The 24,364-nt window shown below is 40.9% G+C and overlaps 1 protein-coding gene across 2 annotated transcripts in view; it reads right to left on the bottom strand.

Moving 5' to 3' along the window:
* The window catches only part of ATP6V1A (ATPase H+ transporting V1 subunit A), a 27,938-nt gene extending 3,645 nt beyond the window's left edge, over positions 1-24,293 (bottom strand). Inside the window, exons 1-12 of one of the 2 annotated variants that reach the window (XM_071760958.1) lie at positions 24,121-24,293; positions 11,527-11,621; positions 9,709-9,837; positions 7,994-8,208; positions 7,121-7,258; positions 6,472-6,623; positions 5,498-5,660; positions 4,344-4,452; positions 3,521-3,643; positions 3,318-3,432; positions 2,137-2,200; positions 1,238-1,441 (exon numbers count right to left, since the gene is read on the bottom strand). In XM_071760958.1, coding sequence (XP_071617059.1) covers positions 1,238-1,441; positions 2,137-2,200; positions 3,318-3,432; positions 3,521-3,643; positions 4,344-4,452; positions 5,498-5,660; positions 6,472-6,623; positions 7,121-7,258; positions 7,994-8,208; positions 9,709-9,837; positions 11,527-11,608 — 1,494 coding nt within the window. In that variant the 5' untranslated portion in view covers positions 11,609-11,621; positions 24,121-24,293. Of the gene's footprint in view, positions 1-1,237; positions 1,442-2,136; positions 2,201-3,317; positions 3,433-3,520; positions 3,644-4,343; positions 4,453-5,497; positions 5,661-6,471; positions 6,624-7,120; positions 7,259-7,993; positions 8,209-9,708; positions 9,838-11,526; positions 11,623-24,120 lie in introns of those variants that run through there. The other variant, XM_071760966.1, reaches the window with a different exon arrangement.
* Between the last annotated feature and the right edge of the window lie 71 nt (positions 24,294-24,364).

The following is a 24,364-nucleotide window of genomic DNA, read 5'->3' as shown; positions in this document are numbered from 1 at the left end:
TCCCACCCTCTTAAGATAGCCTGCAGCAGAATTCTGTCTTTTGGATATATTCCACTCCTAATTAGAGAAAAGCCCACTTAATTGATAGCCAAATTAAGATGTGCCAAAGAGTCAGTAAGTCTATGTTAAGTCTACCTGATGATAAAGAGTGGAAAGGAAGCTTCCTGTAAGGCAAATAGAAAAGCCACAGAGAGTGCACATGGCTCTGCTATGAGGTACATTGACGCATCACCTTTCTATATAATGAGGTAAATTAATTTTTGTCTTCCTCACTCCTTATGTCCATGGAATTAAAACTAGATCTCAGCACACTAGATCAATAAGCAATCTTAAGGATGTGATACTAACCTCCACAGCTACCAAATGGGCTTTCCCTGTCTGGCATTCAAAAAAGTAAATGAGTGGCTGACAACATCTGTCATACTCTGCAGAACAGCTACAACCCTGCTGCACACTGCTGTTGCAGCACCATAGGTCACTCTTCTCTACATTCAACGTCCTTGTGCTGAAGAGGGGCTGAGTTTTAAGTACCTGTTTGATTTCTAAACAGGACGTCTGGACTTACTTTCTCAAGGAGACTGACTGAACTCAAAGCTAAAAAGCAATAGGATGTAATTTTTTCTTTTTAACAAATCTCCCTTTCTAAGGGTGTGTTGCAGTTGTTAGCCAAGGCCAAACTGAAATAAACTGTTCAAGATAACATCAAGAACAGATCACCAGTTCCAGTACTTCCATCACAGGACTAATGCATAGTTGCAAGGACTGCATAATCAATACCCCTTCCACACCAAGGAACTGATTCTACTCTGCTCTGGAATCTAGTCTTTTAGAACATGGTTTTGTAAATAGAAAACTACAGTAGGCCCTAAAATGACGTTTCCTTTTCTTTGAAGACACATCTATAGAAGACAGCTCTTCTAGGCAAGATCTGGTGAAAGGCCTCATCCTGGTTGGGCTAGAACATCAGTGAATAGGGAGAGCACTACAAGTAAATTTCCATCAAACCTATTTATAAAATCTAAAAAGTATTGGTCACTACAATTCAACATGCAAGAGTTGGATCAAAGCAAAGTTAGAGGCAGGAGCACCTGACCTGACATTTCCCAGTGACCATCTGCCTGTTTTGCACAATGTAATACCCAAGTCTGGACTAAAACACAGTCAAAAGCCTGCACCAGCAGTGAAGAAAGGGAAGACAGCTCACTGACACCACATTTCCTCACAGCTGGTTACTCACCTTCCCCACAAGCTGCACAATCTCAGCAAGGTCCTCTTCCTCCTGTAGGATTTCTTTGGCCTTTGTCCTGAGAGGGACAAACTCTGTAAAATGTTTGTCATAATATTCATCCAGGGCACGTGTGTATTTGCTGTAACTGATCAGCCAGTTGACAGAGGGGAAGTGCTTTCGTTGTGCCAGTTTCTTATCCAGGCCCCAGAAAACCTGTCAGAAGGATCAACCAGTGCTCCAAATGAAAACCAAACCAAAATAATCGAAGGCAATAAAAATTAAAAATTACAAAACCCAAAACACTACAGAATTCACGTCTGAGCAAATGCAACATGACAAAGTCTATCACAAATCAGAGCCTGAGAGACAAAAATAAAGCTGCTTTATATTAATTTGACCATAGCAGTGACTTTCAAATATACTGGTCAAAAACTGATGCATCTTTTAAGCTGAGTTCAGATTTCTTCAGCTTGAAACTCCTCATGAGGGAGAAGTCAGCTGTAACAAAGACAGTGACAATACTGGAGTCTAAGTTGAGACCTATTGCATGCAACTCCTTTTCCCAAAACAGGGCTGCAAATAAGTTGTAAGATATTCATCTCTCAGTCAGTTGCTCTGAAGGTTTTTTTTGTGACTTCAATGAACCTATTAGGAGTTGCTCACTTTCCATCTCAGCTGAGAGAAGCCACATTTGAAGTGAAGCTCAGTGGGGAGCAACTCGCAAGCACATGGGTATTCCTGAGCAGTCAGCATTGTAAGGAATTGCTACCTTTACTTCTTCTTCCAAAGAGATCTCAAACACATCAGTTCAGAGACCATCTCATAAGGTCATCTTTTATACTGTTAGAACATTTTCCAAAGCTGCTTGTACAAAGCAGGCAGAAGAGACACATCATCATGGGACATACCTGAACAATGCCCAGCGTAGCAGATGTGACAGGATCAGAGAAATCACCACCTGGGGGAGAGACACTGAGCAGGAAGAGACAAGGAAAAGTTATGAGAATTGCTTTCACAGTTTAAGCTGAAGTACCAAACATATGACTGCACAGCTCAGCCATCACAGAAGCCAAGGAAGTCAGCATGACTTCAGGTAAGCTACAGACTGCAAGTTTCCACTGCAGAGTGTTTGATGCATACCCACACAGATGTAATATCAAGCATACTATGAAATACAGTTCTATCAGTGACTGATTGATTGTATCAAGGTATGATTTCAGTCAACCTAGCTCCAGGTGTAGTAAGTCCAGTTTGGATTATCAAAACTATCACAACTGGAAAAGATGTGCTACCAGCCAGTGTGCTGACACAACACCATGAAACAGAGTGTAATTGTTATTTACAGAAAATAGTAATTTGAATTAGAAATTATTTGAGATATTCACCTATATGATACCACTTCAAATTAATTTGGTCTTGACACCATTATAGGTCATCCCAGAGATTTTAAAAAATACAAAATCTTCCAACCCCAAAAGCACAATGCATTTGTGTACATATGCTGTGGACAGCAGAACTAAGCAGAGCAAAGAACAGACCTCAGGTGTTCTCACAGATGCTAGAGGTTTTCTTGGAAACGTGTTGGGATGGAATTGACTTTGCCTATGCTATGATATACAAATCAATACATGTCTGCAAACCACATGCTCTTCACAGCCTGTCACAGCTTGAGATATGCTGCTCCTTATAATTTTATTCTACATAAGCAATAAAACCATTATTTGTTATGCCCTGAAGTGGGGCATGCACTGCCCCTTCTTTCCTGCTCTGAGCATGGCTTGACATACTGTTCAGTGACAGCTCTAATGACATTGTTCCTTGAGCCATTTGCTCCAGTTGCTGCAAGTGACTATGATTCCACACCTCACAGAACTACCTGTCCACATTCATTCTTTCTGCCCCCATGCACAATTTAGCAGCAGCTGAAGGTGAACAGAGACTAAATATCTACCTACTCATTCACATATTTTTAGTTCTGCAGCTGCACAGAGCAACAAGACCTCTTTAGTCTGAAAAATAGGTACTTTGACATACAAAAGCAGAGAGGAAGAACTGCAGCCATCACAAAGCAAAGCAATGTAACACTCACGCTCCGACAATGCTGACGCTGCCTTCCCTCTCAGGATTTCCCAGACATTTCACTCTCCCAGCTCGCTCGTAGAAAGAGGCCAGACGGGCACCAAGGTAGGCTGGGTAACCACTGTCTGCAAACACCAACACACAGGAACTGAATCAAAGGCTCAGAGTTGAAAGGATGCGTTTACAAGACTAGGCTGAGGAAAGACTGCTCACCAGCTGGCATTTCAGCCAATCGCCCTGAAATTTCTCGGAGGGCCTCAGCCCACCGGGAAGTGGAGTCTGCCATCATGCTGACATGGTAGCCCATATCCCGGAAATATTCAGACAGGGTGATTCCTAGAACAAAGACAAGAATGGGATACAGATCAGATCGGAATTCTATGCTTCTGTGTTGTCCCTAAGATGCAAAAAAGCAAAAATTATTTAAATTTACATTTTGAAGGGAACAGTGGCTGAAAGTTATTCTTTCTTCCCACTCTATAATGTCTTGGCTGTCTTTTTGTTTATTTCTTCTCACTCCCCCCATCTCACTTTCTAGCTCATCTCACATTCTCATGTATTTCTTTGAAGACACACAGCAATGCCACTGATACTACTCTTTGTCTTACTGAAACCATGAACAAAGCCTGTTCTTACAAAAAAGACCTTAAAAAAAAAATCTCTAAGACACTGCAATAGAAAGATAACTAACCTGCCAACTCAGAGAGTACTATTCTGTCTCATTAAATGGCTGTGCTTGTCAGTAAAAAGCCACTCACAAATATTTATATAATTAACACACAGAGAAAAACTAGATGAGAGCTGGTGCAGTTCAGTTCACCTTATAAGTAAAATTTACTCAATATTAGGAAATCAGTTATACACAAGCAAGCATGATTTAATTAAAGTAGTAGAACTTCAAACAGGCAAGGCCTGAAAGGGTTGACTGCTGAAACTAAACAGGTTTCTTGATACCAACGTCTCAGAAACTGAACATACTGAAGTGTGGTGGCCTGCTCTACACATACAACTTTTTCCATCCTCCTGTAAATCTTACCAGTATAGATAGAGGCTTCTCTGGCAGCCACAGGCATGTTGGAAGTATTCGCTACAAGAGCTGTTCTCTTCATGATGCTTTCTACCTTGCCATCAACTTCCATTGTTAACTAAAATGCAAGAAAAGGGGGGAAAAAGTGACAGTGTCAAGGTTTTTTTGTTTTTTGTGTTGTTTTGTTTTTTAATATATCCCCATTGATCCCATTTCAAGTAATGATGACAAATCCACTGCATCAGGAAATATACCATCCTCTAAGCATACCACATCAGGAGAGCTAAATATCTTAACTTCTTGTCATGAGTTCAGTGGGAATCAGATAGCTTTTTTTCTCTGACCTACACTGATACAGGTTTATCTTTGACAATTGGGCATAAAACCACAAAAATAAACCATGTGAAGCCTCACAAACAGCTGAACAGAATACATATCCTGACATTTGTGTAGAATTCCATTTACAAATATCTTGGGACTTACCTTTTCATGACCTGACCACCTTAGCCTAACATTTTCATCTTGTTGTCAATCAAACACACCCATGCCTTTTACTCTTTATTTCTGACAGGGGAGCTTCAACCCAACAGCTTAGACTATTTAGCTTCTTCCCATATTTTAAAAAAGCCTGTGCCACAACTAATTCACTAACATACAACAGCAGGTAGAATGATTGGTAAACTTCACTGTTTTGTTTTGTTTTTTTTTTTTTTTAAATTCTGGTATTTTCTACTTCCTTCTATATTTCTAATTCCTTTAGAAGGTATTCCAAAGCCTAACATGTCTAACTAGTATCTGGTAACTTTGTACCATCACACTACACCCTCTTAATACAGATGTTGCATTTGCCATACCTGGTTAAGTTAGAAAAGTCAGAAACATTATCAGTGAAAGGTCAGGTGGTTACAATTGTGATAAACTACAGCCTAGCATTCATTTTGGCTTTATTTTAAACAAGCTGGAAGGTCCACACAAAAACTAGCCCAGATGTTTACTGAGGTGCTACTGAAATTATTCTTGAATGAGTGAAAAGGGATTTCTGCACCTACAGCCAGAACTTACAGCAAGGAAATAAGATCACAAGTTAATCTACCAATATAGATTGTAGATTAATAACAAGTCTTTCCAAGAAGGTTTACTCTCCATGAATTCTCCATACTAACCTCAGGGAAATCTCTCAGGACTTCAGACATTTCATTCCCTCGTTCTCCACAGCCTACATAAATGATGACATCACTGTTGGAGTATTTTGAGAGAGACTGTGATATCACAGTCTTCCCACAACCAAATGCCCCAGGAATCGCTGTTGTGCCCCCTTGTACACACCTGAGTAAAGAAAAAGAACTCTGATTTGCAAGGAACTCAAAATCAACCCTCTCTCATCTTAGAATGTTTTCCAATAAAATTCCCTAATTAAAAGCAGAGCAACAGGAGCCACATTTAGTGTTTCAGGTGAGATATACAGAGGTCTTTCCCTAAACTGAAAGAAAGACTGAGGGAATGAACCATCCTGCTCTTATTCTGCCCTTCAAATACATGACTTATGATGGTACAACAGCTCAACTTTCAAGCTTGAAACATAGCAGTCCTCACAGCTGGAAGCAACAATGGAATGCATATGCTAAGAAAAGAACAACTGCACTTAGCTGTCCTTAATTTTAGGGCCAAAATTACTGAACTTAGTGCCTTGGAAGTTAACTGGAATTGAAAATGCTCATTTCAGCAGCTAAGTGCACCAGTTTTCTTAGGTGGTGACCCTCAAAAATCATTGGTACCTATGCGACTTCAAACCCTGGAAAAAGATCCTACTTGTGTTCAGAGATATCAAGCCTGAAAGTTCCAGCCTTTGTGTAGATTTGGTATAATTATGTTAAGTTTATGCTTGCCTGTTCTTTTCTAGATTAAAGAAACTAGAACTATCATGTTAAACTTCCTTTTTCCACTAGCAGGCTTTCCTCTCAGATACAGAAATCTAAGGAATTCAGCAAAATATTTTTTGAGTTTGCGCTGCAATATGTAGTGAAAGCCTGAGGTCTCTTTACCTCTAAAAAGCCAAACCAAAAGAGTAACACCACCTTCCTCTCCTTATTTCCTCAAAAGAAAGATTTCTTACAAGAAAATAAAAACTAGTACTTACGGGAAGAGGGCATCCAGGACCCGCTGGCCAGTTAATAAAGGATGATTGGCTGGTAACTTCTCAGTAACAGGACGGACTTGACGTACAGGCCAAACCTGGACCATGGTGAACTTTTCCTTCACACCTTCAAACTCCAGCTCTAAGACAACATCCTAACAGACAACACCAGACACCTGAAGTAAGCAAACAGCTGCACACGGGACCAGCAGGCAAATTCTCATCTCAACTACTCTGCACAGCTAGGTCTCTGACACTACCACAGATTTCTTGAAGCCTCAACATGCTGTTGTCCCTCCTGAAGGGTGGGATGGCCTATGGGAAGGCTCTTTCCCATATTTACAATGCTACTGGGGGAAAAAAAGTGCAAGATGGAGCTTCAGCAAAAAATATGCTTTTAAGCAGCATAGATACCCTACAAAGGTCAGCAAACACAGGATACTGAAGTTCCATTGGCAAATTGCATACATAGCAAGTAACTGCACAAGATAATCATGCAGCCCCTGAAGGCAGGGTAGAAGAGGGGATCATTAAATCTGATACCTTTTGTTGCATGGAACACTTTCTAGTTGGCATCATGCAGAACAAAGAGTAGATCAGTTTTATGAAAGAGACACAGAGTACACCTGCAGCTGCTGTTCATGAGACTTACTGAAGTGTCATAGTTTCCTGGTGGAGCAATGTATGTAACTGTACCCCTGTTCCGTGGGGGCAGCATGATTTTGTGTTTGATAAGGGAGTTTTCATTCACCACACCATAAATATCTCCACCAGTGATGTGGCTGCCAACCTAAAATCAGAACAGATTATTAGTCACAAGCGAGAACTCCAGTTTTAAAAAAGAACCTTGACAAAGAACTGTATAAAATAACTATAGCTATTAAGTCTGGCACTGTGATTACTCCCTTTATAAATGCATTGCTACAGCACAGTACCCCATTTACATAACTCATTACACTAACAGCACACTGCTAGCATGACTATCTGGGTTCAGAAGCCATTCCAGTTCAAGGCTCACACTGCAGCAATTACTGTCTGATGCAAGGAATTTTCTTTGTTTCTTTTATACCTATTAGTTTAGTGTGTTGAGTAGAGGAAGGAAAACACATGTTAACCTGTGAAGCTGGAAAAAAGAAGATATCAAGGGCTAAAGCCCTTGGGCTAAAGCTGACCCTTTCCAGCTCTGAGGCTATCTTCACCATCCATGAAATGTGTTCTGCAGTTATTCTTTTTGCTTAAGTAACATCTTCTCATGCTTAGTGCAACTCCACTAACTTCTTTAGGGTTTTGTAAATACATTAAAATTCACAACTTTCTCATATGTAGCAAAACCAGACATTAAGATGCATTGAGTAAGTTCTGATGATCCCCATCCAGTCCTCATTCATACATTGCTACCACCTCACAGTTCCCCCTTCACAAACTTAATAGAGCATTAACAGTAGCTCCCAGCAGCCACAGCCTTGACACTCTGCTCTGGCCCCAAGCTCCAGGGGCAGGGGAAGACAGTCTTGTCAGAACCTACCCGCAGACTTTTGGAAGGTGTGAAGTCCCATTTGATATCTCGGCTCAAAGCTGACACATTGACTCCCCTAGGGATATAGATACTTTTGGTCTGAGTGCTGATGTCTGAGAGAGGCCTCTGGATACCATCAAAAATAGCTCCCATGATGCCAGGCCCCAGTTCCACTGACAAGGGTTTGCCAGTACGGAGTACAGGATCTCCTACAGAGACACCAGCTAAAGATTTGCTAAGGAAAAGTTCATCCAGAGAATGGGAAAGAAACAGGGCAGAAGGCATCACATTCACAGCATCGTGCTCTTAAACCACCCGACTTTAAGGTAATATTTTTATTACTAAATTATGCAACATCATTTGAGAAGCACATAGACTTTGTACTGAACTGAAGCTGAAATTGCTAAAGCAACAAAGTTGCTTATCCTCCAGAGAGACAAAGAAGAGGTTAATATTCTACTTTATGATCATTAGTTCGAGTCAACTATATGGATGAGCTTACTGTAGCATCCTTGCCAAGCAGCAGGATGACAGAAAGTCAGGCATTTCTTAAATCTCTTAAATCCTGAAATCTAGAAAACAGGTTTGATTGTTAAAGTCAGAAATACATATTTTTTTTGTATCAGAATTTGTTACAGAATGTAACTGTTTTGACCTTAAGCCTTGATGAGAGTCTGTTTTTTTAAGGCAGTTTGTCCAAGGCCAGCATAATTTCCCACCTATCTGATACCAAGTTTTCCAGTCTATGCAGTATCTAGACTCCAAAGATGAACAATGGACTTATGTGCAAAGGGTCAGAAGTTTGGCAAAAGGGCCTGCTAGAATACAAAAGAAACCCCTCAAACCCTATTCAGCAATCAAGAGGTTAAACTTCAGTTGACTTCAGAGTCTTATGACATAGCCCTCTCATCAGAAAGCTAAAGGTAGAGCATATTTAAACTTTTTCCATGTACTGATGGAAGGCTACTAGATTTTACAGTGATGACAAATTATTAGGTATAACTGGAGTTAGTCAACAGCCTACCATCCAGCTCCTTTGAACATAGCTTTGGAAGCCAACAAAGGCTTTTTCCTAGCCTCCACAGACACACTGAGCTAAATCTTAAATGTAAAACAGTATGAAGAAAAAAAAAAAAAGGTCTGCCTTCAAGTCTCATGACTTCCTTTTTAACATTCTCTTCTATATGTGTAATACACAGTACATTTAAAATTAACTAGATTTTAGAATATATGCTTCATCCTAGCTGGACCAAGATTCTGTAAGCACATTGCAGAGGCAAGAATGTATTTTGTCTGGCAAAATACTCTGCCCATAAGGCTGCATCCTTTACACCCACATTTCCTATTTAAGTGTTACACAAACCTAGTTTTCTAAAGCAAATAAACAAAATGCAATAAATACTGCTTGGCAGTTTCAACATCTGTCAAACAACTTCCTTAATGAGCAGTTGTAATATTGAAATTAAAAGGAACTTAAATGCTAAGATACCCATTATTTAATTTCCACATTAAAATGAAAAAAGTTCTCAGTCCACAGCCAAGCAAGGTAAAATTTACCTCAAAACTGTCAGAAAAAGGTGTGCAGAATAGATGCTGCTGCCTGCTGGCATCAGAAGTACCAAGGGCCAGTCCCAGTAAGCTTTGCTCATCTTCTTGACCCTAATCACCACCACGTTCTGGACGGGGCAGTCTGGTAGGCCCAGAGGGATCAGCAAAAAGGATACATGTTTCTTCGTACACCTGAACAGTTGCCAAGTCACCTTCCAGTCGAATAATCTCCCCCACCAGCTCACTGTGGCCTACCCGAACCAGCTCGTACATAGCAGCACCTGCCATATTGCACGCTGTGACCACTGTAGAAGACACATGCACAAGTGAATATTTTTCCTGTAGCTCAAGAAGTTTATTCATCAGAAGTTAATAAGAACTGAACGGCATAAGCCTGGTATTTGCCCAAATCAGAAATGCATTCTTGATTTCACAAAAGGGTTAACTTGGCTGCCACAAACGCTGACATTTCTAGTTTAAAAGCCAAAAGGAAAAGTTTCCTTATACTTTTCACACTGTTCCCTCATGCTCAATAAGAGGACACTATCAGAATGTAGTAGTTCCCAGACAATTCACTCCTTAATCTCTCTTATCTATTTAGACAAATGGTGAATATTTAGGGGCTCAGAGATGCAGTGAACTTTGACAAATATGTTACATGGGCACTTCTCCCTTTCAGTTAGCTGGGCTGCATGCCCATCTCACCAAATTAAAAACATATAGGAAAATGGCAAAAGTTCACCTCATACCTGGTAGCTACATAAACCTGTGGTTGGGGACCAGCATTTTCAAGCCACTCAAACTTCTGTTTACCCTGGAAGCACCTGGATGCTAACATAAACTATTTCCATGTATAGATCAAGCCAAGGTGCCTGCTAGAGGCAATATATACAAGGTGTAGAGCAGCAGATGGCTACAAAACTTTCAAGGAAACATTATTTTGATGGTTTATTTTGTAGAAAACTGACATACACCTTAGGGCACTTATGCTTCAACAGATGAAGACTGCTTGACAGCATATTTAGGCCCTGAAACCTCCTACTGTTTTGAGTTAAATTTCAGCAGATCAAACAAGGGACTTAGCTGCTTTTAGGATAAAATGTATCAAGTCTTGACTTACAACATCAATCTTGTACCTAAGATTCACGAATTTACACACAAAAAAATACATTTTACATTTCTTAGGAAAGGAAGCTAACAAATTTAAAATTGTTTTTGCAGCTAAGAATGGGCAGTTAAAAAATAGGCATTTATTTAGGTAGACATGAGCCAAAGGAGCTTCTTACTCATCAAATAACCTGCATTAGCAAAAATACATGTGATTCTTCTGTTCTCACATTCCCATCCCTTCCTTCAGCTCTTGAAAAGAATGCAAGAGGGAGCAGAAAAGACAGTACAGTCATGGAGTACTAAAAAGCTGTTACCATCAGAGCTTACAGAAACCAATTAATCTGATCAAGAGGGGGGAGTCCTCTCTCCCCACCCACCTGACACTACCACCACACTCTGCCACCTTCCCTGACCCTTTCAGCTCCTCACTGAGCTCCTTCAGCCCGTGGTAAAGTCACACAGAACAGCTTTGTACTGGTAGGGGACTGAGTATTGCAGAGAGCAGAATCAAACTGCATTGTGAGCAGACTATGCATCTCATACCTTTTTAAAGAGGCTTAGTACATTGGGCCTGCAGATTTCTGATCAAGTGGCTTTAATTCATTGAGGAAGTTTACTACCTGTTATTTTAATTTTATTATTCATCAGCCAGATTCTGCTCAATACATCTTTAATTAAGATTACTTATCAGTAACATCTTGTTAGTATCTTTCTTATTGTTTTATCAGACTAAGTCAGTGATCTTTCTGAACTCCCCCCTCTCCCAAAAAAGAGAAAAAGTCCCACGCAGAGCTCTACAATACTCCTCCACTTCCAAGAGAATGAGATTCACAAGACACTAGATTAAACAAAACCTATGACTTCCTTTACAAATTAATACCTACCTGGTCCTGAGACTCCATGGACATAGCCAACAAAAGCCTCTCTGTCTTCATCACGGATTTTAGGTAGCTTGGAGAAGTCCATTTTGCCTCTTCAACTGTACAGGAGGGAAATAAGAAAAGTCAGTTTTGAAGAAAACACACATGTAAAAATTCTCCTTTTCCTTCCCTCCTTTCCTTCTCCCTGTGCTCTTTCCTTGTTTCTAGTTACAGGGAATTCTGGACTCCTACAGCCTGAAGCACCTTAACCACACTGATTTTAAACCCATAAAAAGTTAAAAAGTAACTCATTTGAACAAACAAAAGAACTAACAGCCCCTATCACAGAAAACCAGGGTGGAACATCAACCCATAGTATGCTTCACAGAACAACTCTGAGTGAAGCAGTTCCTCTCCAAAAATGCTTTAACATCCTCAGCTATTTTCAAGCCAAATAGTGCTCAACTATTTTAAAGCCAAATAATGGAATATTTAAACAATGGAGAATCTCTTCTCTCTTCAATGTGTCATCTAGCCTCCTTCAAAATCTGGACTCTCCCATAAGCAAGGAATGTTCTGGGGCTACTGTACTGCCACAGGTATTTAGAAAGCAATACTGCTCATATTAATTGTGAAAAATCTATTTTTTGCCTCAAGTTGCTGGATCAGTGTTCAGAGGAGGAAAATTTTATTTTCATTGAGACAATAAACAATGACATAGTTTGTCAGTAACTGTTTAGAGAACCTAAACAACTGGCACAGAAAAAGTTGTCTTAGAAACAGACCTCCTTGATCCACATTTGTCCTGTAATTGACAGTTGGGCTCTCCTGCTTCTGGTGCTGATAAAAGTATTTAATGATTTAGCTCTGTCAGCCCTTAACATGCTTTGCGTTACCTTGGAAACGGATCAGTGTTAGAGAACTGTAAAGCAAGTCTCTACCCATTTCTACTGCGTTGACACAATTACAACACTGGTGAAAGGTGTGCTATGGCAATCCTAGTATACAATGCTGTCTACACATGAACAGGGCCTGTCCAGATAAAGCCCATGGTTTGGTGATGTGAACCTTGTGAGGAATCTGGTGATCCAGTCCTTGTGAGAAGCTTAACCTAACCCAGCATCTTCTGCAAGGCAGCAAACACAGAAGCATACTCAGGCTTGCAAACCTGTCTTATGTGCAATGAGGAACACAGCTACACTGCCACACCTTCCACCATCATTAAAGGATGCTTTTCTGTCTCTTCTTCAAGAGCAGCAGGTAAGGGACATCTGCAATTCTTAAAATCTTATGCCCATTTACCAGCTTTTTAGTACTATACGACTATTACTCTGCCCCTCAGCCTCTTTACCAATCCAAGTATTTTAAACCAGTGGCTCTGCTCTGTAAGAAAACTATCTCAAATGATTTCAAACTCCTATGTATCCTGAAGGAATAGCTTCTTGCAGGCCCCATGTCTCTCTGGAGTGGCTTGTGTAACATGGCCACCATTGACTCATTTCACAGCAACCTCCCCAACAGCTGAACGTGACTGAGCCACCACCAGCCTGGAGTGGAAGTGTTAACTGCTCTCAAGCTCAGAGGCTCGGTTAGGTCTCTCTACTCTCCATAATAACAGTTTATCCTTTAAGCTGCCTGTTGTTTAGGCCCAGAAGAAAATTTTCCATATTTTTAAATCTCTTCTGACAATGGCAGACAGGAGGCCCTTGCAAAGCAATCTTCAGTTCCTGAGCAGCTGGTAAGAGCTGGTTCTGATCAGATGAATATAACTACCTCATCTTTTTTGCTTTTAACAATTTAACAATTGCCTTTAACAATTTTGCTTTTAACAATTTAAAACAAAAGCTCAAGCACAATTACTTTTCATACTGAAAAAACAGCCAGTCTTACAAAATCACCCCAAACAGTCTTAAAAAATCACCACCATACAGAGCAATCTCTGGAGTCCTACTGTCAAAATCTTCTAAAGAAGCACAACAAAGAAAGAGCTAACCCAAATTTTCGTAACTAAATTCATGACACTGTTTGACAATTATATAGTGCAGGGTCCTATATGAAAAAGTGAATTCATGACAGCAAGGAAAAGCAGGAAAAACACAAGCCAGTTTAACTTCATATCCAAAACCTGCAGGAAAGCTGGCCACCACTTATAAAAAGAAATGCTGTTATTTGTCCCTGCATAGTTATCTTGTGCTTGAGAATTAGCATTACAAATTTACACTTAGGTAAAAAAATCCTTCAGAAATATTTCTTTACCTACCTACACTGTCAAATGTCTTCATTGTTCATAATCATATATAACAAAATTCCATAAAGCACATCACAAATTGCTAAACATATCATGTGTGTTCACAGTGTATACTTACCCCAGAAGCCATGATACTGAAGCATTTTAGAAATCTACCAAGTTTCTACAGCCTTTCATAGGCCTCACTCCAAGGCACTACATGCAATATACTACTTCAAAGCCCACTAGCACACTTTCACAGGTAATTATAATCCTTTCTGAGCACAGATGCCTCTTATACCTTTTCAACTTACAAAGAGTAATATTCTTAATCTTAAATAGTTCAATGATTTATTTTAAACAGGCTTCTAAGCTCTAGCATAGTCATACTCTGTTTAAAAATGCTAGAAAACAAAATATTAGTTGCTGCAGAGCCATTTCTGACTAAAATGTGATTTATTGAAGTAATTTTGTAGTCACAATTAAACAAGAAGGGACCAATGACCTGTGCTTTCTATCTTGGTTTCTCCCCAGCACAGCAATGTGACTGCAGAGAACCCCCAAAAATTTAACTATCCTGCTCTCAACGCCAGAGAAACATGTTTTCTATTACAGTTCCTTGTTTTTGCTTGAAAGATTTGATCAGTCCCAGAATTCACACGATAAACTGACTGCCTTACCAGAAAGATCTCTTCATAATTAAGTCTCCAATGAGATTTTTAGAAGGATCCTTCTAACAGCAAGGAAGAAAATCCATGTCTATTTTATCATATAAACACAGATCCTTACCTTGTTTGGCAGAAACAGAGAGTTTCAAAAATCCACAGGCCCAATGAAAAAAAAAAAAGACAGAAATCAGCAGTTCACCACCACCACTCACGAAATACTTGTCCTTCTAGTGCCCCTACACAGAGGGATGAGAAAGCCTGCTGCAGAGGGGAAAGAAATTTCTGACACACAGCAGAGGCATAACCACCTGACTTGATGACTCATCAGTCTCCCTCTCTCCCACCAGCGCTGAGCATTGCCGCAATAGCAAATCAAGCAGCTACCTAGAGCCCAGCTGAACTCCCATCTGTGCCCTCCTTGCTGCACAGCACTCAACATGAGACACTTAAAGGAAGCATTCGGCTCCTGCACTAAGGACCTCCTGCAAAGCAAATAATCCGAATGTCCCAAGTGGTACATACGACATAAAAATCCCTAAAAGAGACATGCATGCTTTCTGCGAGTCCATTTACCTACAAGTCCTCCCCCCTTCATATATCCGTGTCGGTGTCTGCTCTGTTCTGGAAGAGCTTAGCACACCAGCTGTTTAACAACGTACTGCACAGGGAGGCTGCTGAAGACACTGCCACACTGATTGCTTCAGTCTCTAGAAGAATCTTGTCCAAATAGAGAGTCTTGTGGGGCTTACTGCTGCTAATTTCAGAAACCCTTCCCCTAGTTAGCAGAAGCATTGATGCAACATCCAACACCTTAGCAAAGCAGACTGACATGCCACCTTGAGTGACAGCTGCTAGAATCTGTAGCTGAGGATCGACAGGCACTGATATTATCCTTCATGTCCTACAGAGCAGGTAATGTGTGCTCCTCCCCAAGAAGCTGCATGAGTTGAAGAGTTTCCTGCAGTCTTCACAACTTGTCAAGACTACCTTTTCAAGTTCTAGTATTAGCAACACACCACACTGGGACAAAAGCTTAAATACACAAACCAAAACTGTAGCAAATAGGACAAAACCAGCAATTCAGAACCAGCAGCATTACATCAGTAAGTCACCAGTGCTAGGATTCATTCTGCTGGACTAAGTTTGAACTCAGGCTACGGATTTTAGCACAGCTGAAGCAGACTAATGTGCTTTGACTTCCTACAGCAGAAAAATGGAGTCAGAATATAAGCCCTTACATTCAATATACAGGAAAGTTTATTTAGCTATGCTTTATTGTGTATGTCTTTAAGTTTTCCAAGAAGATCCCGCCTCCTCTTTTTCACAAAACCCTAGATGTTACAGGATACTGAAGATCACAAGCCATGCTGGACAGCTAGCTTAACATCACATTTAAGTCTTGCTTTGAAATCAAAACTACCAACACTTACTGTATTCACCTGAGCAGACTTTGGTACAGTGTCTTTGGTACAGTACACAAGTCCTGCTCTTCAGCTGTATTGAGGAAGTGGTGCAAGGGCCTCCTCATAAGTAATAGGATAACCACTGCCATAGATTTCCTGTAACTTGGACAGTTCATACTTCCCCTTGCAACATGATATTTTTAAGAAGAAACACTGAAAAAAAAAATTAAAAATGCAGTGCCTAAGTTACTAGACAAACACAGAAGTTCAGTGGCATTTCTGCATCTAGAAGCTGGGATGCTGTCCCTGAAGGAACAGCACACCCAGCACACTCTCACACAGGCCAATTGGAAGGAAAGCCATAGTATTCTCATGAAATATGCCCTTTAATAGTCCACAAGGTTGTCATTTCAGTATAAAACAGTAGGGGAAAAAAAAAAAAAAAATCACACCAGATTTTTCAGTCACTGAAAAGAAATGCTAAGATTCGAAGGTACCTCTGGAGATCATCTAGTTCCAACATCCTGCTCAAAGACAGAGCCCAGGGCCATGTCCGACTTGGTTTTGATTACCTCTAAGGATGAAGACACCACAACTCTCTGGGCAATCCATTCCAGTGTTCAGTCACTCTCACAGTAAAACATGTTCTCACTTAAGTTTAAAGGGAATTCTTTGTATTTCAGTTTGTACCCATTGCTTCCTGTTATTCCAACAGATATCACTGAGAAGGGTCTAACTCCATTTTCTTTGCTCCTTCTCATTAGATATTTATTTACTTTAAAATAAGATTCTCTGAGCCTTCTCTTCCCAAAACTAAGCAATCCCAGCTCACTCAGCCTCTCCTCAAATGAAAGATGGGTCTAAATGTTAATGGTCTTTCTGGCCCTTTTCTGGACCCACCCCGTCAAGTCCATGTCTTCCTAATGCAGGCCAGGACAGTGCTGGCTGCCTTTGCCACAACCAGCCAGCCAATGCTGGCAACATTGCCAGCTCATATGCAACTTGGTGACCACCAAGACCTCTAGTCCATTTTTTGCAAAGGTATCTTACAGCCAGCCAGTCCCCAGCCTGTAGTAGAGTATTCCTCCCCCAGTGAAGGACTCTGCACTTGGTTGAATTTCATGAGACTCCTGTCCCATAGAACTACTCCAATCTGTGGAGGTTCCTCTGAAAGGCAGCACAGCCCTCTGCTATGACAGACACCTTCCAACTTTGTATTATCTGCACTCTAAGGAAACCATTCAAGACTCAACACAACATCGTGCTCAACACAATATGTCTTAGCCTTCTCTTCACACAAAACACCAGGAAGAAAACTGTACCAACCTTGCCATAAACCTAGTTAGTAATAGCATTGTTTCTTACATTCAACAATACCAACATTTTCCCATTTACTCATTCATACAATTCCAGCTGCCACAGGGCACTTTGAGGCCACCTCTGCTCTTGATAGGTCAGAAATCTGCCTAATTGATGCTCACTACATATTGTGGATCCATCTGCAATCATACAAGACAATCCATCTCTCACACTTGTTCTTGGCTGTTATTAAACCCAATCCTTTCACACAAACCTTGCTACTCAGCACATGTACAGGTAAATACAGGTGTATTCAAGAGAAAAATACAGGAAATAGAATCATGCTGCCACTGCCAGCATAGCACACTCATCCTGAAGTCTGATGCCTTCAGGAGTGACAATGGCTACAAAGGGAGACTGACTATGAACATGACAAAAACAGGAACTTACCTGTGGGTATGCCAATACATAAAAGCCCAATACTCCAAGCAGTATCATGCACACAAGCTAAACATATAAAAAATGTATTTATACTTAATGCACATATACAGCTTATTGTTCTACAACAAAGATGGGATGTGATGTCTGTCCAAGAAGTGTCACCACCACAAATTGCACTGAAGCTTTTATTCAGAAGCTGGGGAGATTCCTTCAGTTAGCCCAGAACAGGACTAGAAAAAAGTCCTGTTTGAACATGCCTGAGAAGCCAGCAGCAGTGATAAAACTACACAGAAAGGCCAGCAAGGCACCTACTGCATAACTGCTTTGACCCACTGAAGATTTGATGTGCTTGGTAGATTACTAGCCTTCTGACTTCAAACACAGTTGTCATGCTGTATCTAGAATTTAGAGATCCTAGTTTTATCAACTCAAATATTCCTGTTAAGCTCCATTGTTCAAGTGAAAAATAATCTTCCACCAGCTGACTGCTTATACACTACAGAACTTTCCATAATAGGGCTTTGTACACCAATTCTTCCTTCTCAGCCCAGAAGGCTTCTTCAGAGAATCTTGAGAGGCAGAAATATGTGAGCGTCCCCTTATTTTTTACTTACTACACTGCAAAAAACTTCACATTCCTTTCAGCCTGCTATACATCACACCCCTTCTTCATCTTAATAGACTCGCACACAAAAGAAAGATCTAATGCAATTGAGATCAAAGCCATAACACAGAATACAAACACAATATTCTCTTCTGTGTCCTACAGTCGTATTGTTTTCTTATCCTGATCCTGTCATTTAGCTGCTAGGGCTGATAAGTTCTGCAGCCATCTGCTTAGTGTGATGCTCAGCCATTTCCACTAGACGAGCAACATGTTCATACATCTTATATGAAGACAGGGTGAGATGGTTGGAGATGTTCTGCCTGGAGGAGGCTCCAGGATGACCTTATAGCTGCCTTCCAGCACCTAAAGGGGGCCTGTAATAAAGCTGGGGAAGAACTTTTTACAAGGATATGTAGTGAGAGGACAAGGGATAATGGCTTTAAACTGGAAGAGGGGAGATTTAGATTAGATGTTAGGAGGAAATTCTTCATTATGAGGGCAGTGAGACACTGGCACAGGTTGCCCAGAGGTGCTGTGGAAGCCCTCCTCTTTGGAAGTGTTCAAGGCCAGGTTGGACGGGACTTGGAACAACCTGGTCTAGTGAAAGGTGTCACTGCCCATGCAGGGAGGTGGGGCTAGATGACCCTAATGATTATCTAAATGGTGATCTTAAAGACCTAACCAATCTACGATTAATCTCACCGATACCACGTCAAAGCTAAAATCTACCCTTGTTTTTCTTAAATACAAGTCACTCTTCTTCTAGGTGCATTTGACTGCATTACTTGAAATATTTCTTGTTGCAAATGTGGTAGTGAGATGAACACAAAGCTGCAAGCAATTATAGCAGCAAACTTCATTACAGTTCGGCAGAGTCACTTCCAAATAGTTGAAGATTTTTATGGGACAAAAAGATGTGCAATCTCATAAAACAATTATTTCTAAATTTGTCAGTCAGGCTCACTTTTGTATGCAGAAACATACTAGTAATTGGGGCTTATTAAAACACACTTGCTCCTCTATGAGTCTCACCACTACCTAACCTCTTGTCCCTAAATGTAATAGCTAAAAGGACAAGTTTGGAATAAGCTGTTCATCATTATACATAACTTTCAGAGCACTCTTTAAAACAGAGGCATTACAGAATCTTCAGCTTGTTATGAGAGGTATTTGATAGTGAATTTCAAGACCATGTTCGCATTAATGTCTCTGATAAAGATCTAATAACCCTAGCAGATAGAAGTTCCCTTTTATAGCACTTTGGTATAGTGAAGCGCTTGGCTAGAATCACAACACACATATGGCACTGGATTTCAAGTAAAAGGTCAACTTTTGGAAAGCTGAATGGAAAACTTCATCTTTATATTTTAAAGCAAGTTAAACCACATTTGGAGATTCTATGTTCAATTACCTGAAGTATTTACAGCTTCCTTAAAACATCCAGAGCCCCTCCAATATACTAAATTTTAACACTGTATACAGTGTGTATTGTGGTTTTGTTATCTGAGTATCCGCAAAGTGATGCAAAATTATCTCATGATAACAAAACCCTCAAGACTTCAAAGATTTAGAGGAAAGTCACATAACAGAACTTCCTTTTTAGGAGTCCTTATCGATGTTATCTGTATTTAGCCAAAAATATTACTCTAGTTTGGTTTCGTTCTGAAGAACTGCTTTTTAAGGGATAGCTTTCATAATGAGAAACAAAATAATGATGTAGTCTAATAATGAGAATAACCAAAAGTTCAAACCATTAACTAAACTTTTTATAAGATTAAGGTTTTTTTGTAGATTACAAAAGATTACTTGCCTGTTTCATAACAGGCAATATTTAATAATGTTCATATATTAATATATACTATTAACAAGCAAATAACTCTTCATGCCATTAGAGGAATCTTGCACACCTGAAAGCTTTTCTCTAGCTATATTAAACTATTTAAAAAAGGCACAGCTTTCTCTCTGTAAAGGTATGCCTTTTCCTTTCCATAACCTTTCTATTCCTCATCACACCTGGCCATCCCAAACACAACAGAACTGCTACTTGTGCTTGGGGCACAAAATGCAAACCAGCAGCACAGACATTCAGACCACCTGTATTTTACATAGTCTTAAACAGCAATAAACAACTTGAAACAAAAATAAACCACTCCAGCATGCAAGCATGGCTTATGGCATCCTAAAGATGGGACCCAGTGAGGGGAACACTGCATCTTCACAGCAAAGATTTTGGCATTTGTTTTGGGATGCCAGCTGGCATCAGATTGGTCAGCTGACAGTTTCCAGTGAACCAACATTTCAACTTGGCCACAAGAATCCTTGCAATATGAATGAGCTTTAACTGATAAAAAAAGATGAAGATAAGACTTGCACATTACAAAGATACCTGCTAGGAACACCACTATCTATTGAGAGTTTGCATCTGCAATGTGTCTATTTTTGTAAGTTCATTTAACTGTTTAGCAATGGTCTTCAAACTTACTCTGCTCGGGATTAAACAGATGTCAGACTGCCCAGGACTATAAAATGTGGCCACAGTGGCTGGTTCTCATACTAGTTTTAGTACTTTTTGATCACTTCTAATTTGAGTATTTTAAGACACATGACAGGCTCTACAAAATGTTGTAAGCTATTACAAAATCAAGGAACAGTCAACAGCCACCATGTATTAAATCACTGTTTAATTATTTCTGAAGAGAACATGCAGTGACACTGTAAATTCACTGCTACACAAACTCAGAGGCAAATTCAAGCATATGAACCCAGAAAGCAAATCCAGCAGCTATAACTGATGTTCATCTGCCATTTAAGTGATAGTAACAAAGTCTATGACTTTCAGGATTTACCCATAATACATCTTACTGGTTTTCAGTCAGCATATAATTTCAGTAAAGACAGACCTTTTAAGTCAAAGCTTATTACAGCAGCCATATAATATATGGAAGTCTAAAAAGCTAGCAGCAAATAGTAAATTTTCCAAAGCAGTGGGGGGGTGTTCAACTTTGGGAGAATTTGACAAACACAGAACAAATAAATGCACAGATGAAATAAGGTAACCAAACCAAAACTATTTCTGAGATAGTAGAACTTGTGGCTATGACATATGACCAAACACAAAAATTTACTATAAGCTTAGCCATACACTTTCAAAGGGGAGGACAGACTAAACACTGCAAACTGAACAAAAAAAAAAAAAAACACAACATTTTCAGAACATAAAGGAAGATACATGAATGATAGTCAGAAGATTCAGTTTAATCCAGTTTTGCATGTTGGACCTCTAGTTGATTATTACTGGAACAGATCTCTATTTCTCTGTGTCCAGCTGAAAGGCTAAAGAAGTCACATGTTTTAAGACAAGAGTCTTAAGACAAAGAGTAAATGAGTGTGATATTCCAGTTGACTAGTTCATCTATTTTCCTTGGTATAGTTCCATTCTAAAAAAAAAAAATCATGTGGATACAATTGTTCAACAATACCTCAATATTTCCAACTCTAAAATTCCCCACTTTTCTTTGTAACCAATGATACAAGCATAGAGGAAAGAAAATCTATTTCATATCCAAGCAATGTAGGGTTGTGAGTTTTTTTAAACAGAGAAAGAAAGGAAAAGAGGAACTATTACCTGGCCAGAAATAGCATGCAACAACTTTTGATCAATGCCAGCATATATCAATTAGGTTTATCCTGTAATTGTTTTTTGTCTTTTTTTAAAGGCTTGGTAAGATCAATTAGGAACTAAGCTTTAGTTCACAAACATCTAAAATCAGGAGGGGAAAACGTTGGTAGGAATTTTCAGGGCTCAAGAACTCAAAGACACATTATTACAGTGTCAAAACACAAGAGGTGAATATTAGTGCCTCTTTATGTATCTCCAGAGGAATTCACCTGGTAATCTGCAGGTCTATAGCAGTTTTGGATGACAACTAGTAATACCAGTACCCATGCATGTCTGGAAGCTAAACTTACAAAGTCATACTGGGGAAAGAAAATTTAGAAAACAAGCACACCAAAACCTGTAGATTTTGTAAGTTAGGTATACAATAAATAACATATACTTAAACCTAGATAAAAACTAAATTTAAGCTATCACTTCATAGAAATTAACTAATACTAATCATTTGTAGTTGGACTTCAATATTAGCACTATCTGTAGAGAATAGTTCTTGACTGGAAAACGGAAAGGCTGCACTTAGAGGAAACAGAAATCTTGTGTTTCTATTGCACCACAAGACTTCAACCCCCATTTGAGCAGTCAGCTGATGCCAGCAGTCATTTTCCAGTGTTGTTCTAATTTCTCAGTCTCCTTCCCCATCCTCTGAAGTAGATTTCTACGGTGGTTCATCATTTTTGAACACCATGCTTTGTCCCCAGATTATAGAACTAATACTAGGTTTTTTTCCCCACAAAAGAGAATTCAAAAGACTTGACATTATAAGCTGACAAGCACAGGAAAAAAAAAAATCTGGTATTTTTGATAACTACTGATCTCACTTCACATATTCTTAAGTAGAAAACAATAACATGTAGATACTATTAAATATTTAAACTTACTACTCATTGAAAAGTCCTTTCAAGGTACTGTATAGCAAAGCCAAACATTCAGCTGCTGCAGACCTGCAGAGTGCCACAGTCAGCACAAATACAGCACCTTAACAATAAAGTCAGGATCTGCCTCAGCTATTCGAACTTCCACTTGTAGACGCCAACCTACACTCAGCGTGTTCTCCCTCAAGTGCTACATACGGGTGGGCTAATAAGCTACCTTAAGCATGCTGTCAGTAGGTTTTCCTCCTTTTCCACCCTCTCTTCATCAAGCAGTATTAGCATTTGAAATACCATGCTAGATCAAGTAGCCAGTGTACTTTGCTGAAGTATTGCATTACAATGAATAAAACTAAACTGCTGTTATTCCCAGATGGAGTGAAAATTCTCTGATGGAACCCGGTAAAATGTGAGTAAAAGATGAGTTTGGGCAACTGCAGTGAACTTGATATGTGTGTCATGTACTCTTAAGCCACAGCCATCTGTAACATGGACATTATCCCTGAGAACCCAGTCACATAAAATTTCTTCCTTGCCTTTTAAGTGAATTTCAAGTGTCATGTTTGGAACACTTCATCTGAATGAGGACTTCGTCACCAACTACAAGAGCAGGAAACACATTTGATTTGCCCTGACTATTTTCATCTGCAAAAACAACAGGCAGGTCCTTTTACTACGGGAAGGTTGTGGTCAGAAACCAGTAGCAGGATTCCTACCGTAACCTTGCTGCTCGCTGCAGGGCTACAGTGAAGAACAGAAAGATTCGGTTCCACCCACACAAGATGGTGGGGTGACCCGGCACAGAAACCCAGCCACTATCACCACTTCTCTTTATAATGGATTCTGCTATATCCTTGGGATATCTTGTCGAGCAGTTTCCTGAGCGGTCAGCACTTCTTGGCGGAGGAAGCCCTACTCAGGGAGCTGCTTTGCTTTCCAGACCTTTTCTCCCTGAGAAACGAGTCCAGGAAGAGCACGGCGGCAGTCAGCGGGCTCTCCCGGTATGGACAAGGCAGACAGCGCTGCGCCTTACTCGCTTCAGCCCGAGCCGAAGAGCTGCCGGGCCCTGTCTCCGGCTCACAGCACAGCCCCCTGCTCGCACCGCCCCTCGGGGACAGGAGGTGAAGGTCGGCGGCCCAGGAGACACCCGCTCCGCCGGGCACTCCGCGGGCCTTGACCCGTTCCCCCCCCCGCCCCGCTCCCGGCGCGCCCCGCCATGCGGAGGCAGCCGTTGGGGCCGCGCGCGCTGCCTCAGAGGGCGGCTCTCGGCGGGGAGAGCGTTGCTGCTGCCGCCGTCACCGCCCCTCCCGGGCCCTCCGACACAACGCGACATGCTGGGTGGAAGGGAGACAGCTACCGGCGGGGGGAGTTTGGGGAGATGAGGAACGGAGCAGGGTTGTGGCGGGGGAGGGAAATGAGAGTCCTCACCTGCGGCCCGGCGCCGGTACACTCCGCTCCCTGCAGCGGCGGCGGCAGAGGAGGAGCCGGATCAGCTGATGCCGGGCCTTGCGCGCATGCGCCAGAAGCTTTCCTCCCTCCCCCCCCCCCCACGTCCTTTCCCGGCTCAGGCTGCTCCCTGCTGCCCGCGCGAGCAGGCTGCGGGGGCGCGCGATTGGCCGCCCGGCACCCACGTGGCGAGGCGCGCCCGCCTCCTCCCGGCGAGCCCTCCCCC

The sequence above is a fragment of the Heliangelus exortis genome, chromosome 1 (assembly GCF_036169615.1).
Source record: "Heliangelus exortis chromosome 1, bHelExo1.hap1, whole genome shotgun sequence".
In the NCBI taxonomy this organism is placed as follows: domain Eukaryota; kingdom Metazoa; phylum Chordata; class Aves; order Apodiformes; family Trochilidae; genus Heliangelus; species Heliangelus exortis.
The sequence above is the reverse complement of the archived record's forward strand: the minus strand, read 5'-3'. Positions and strand labels throughout refer to the sequence as shown.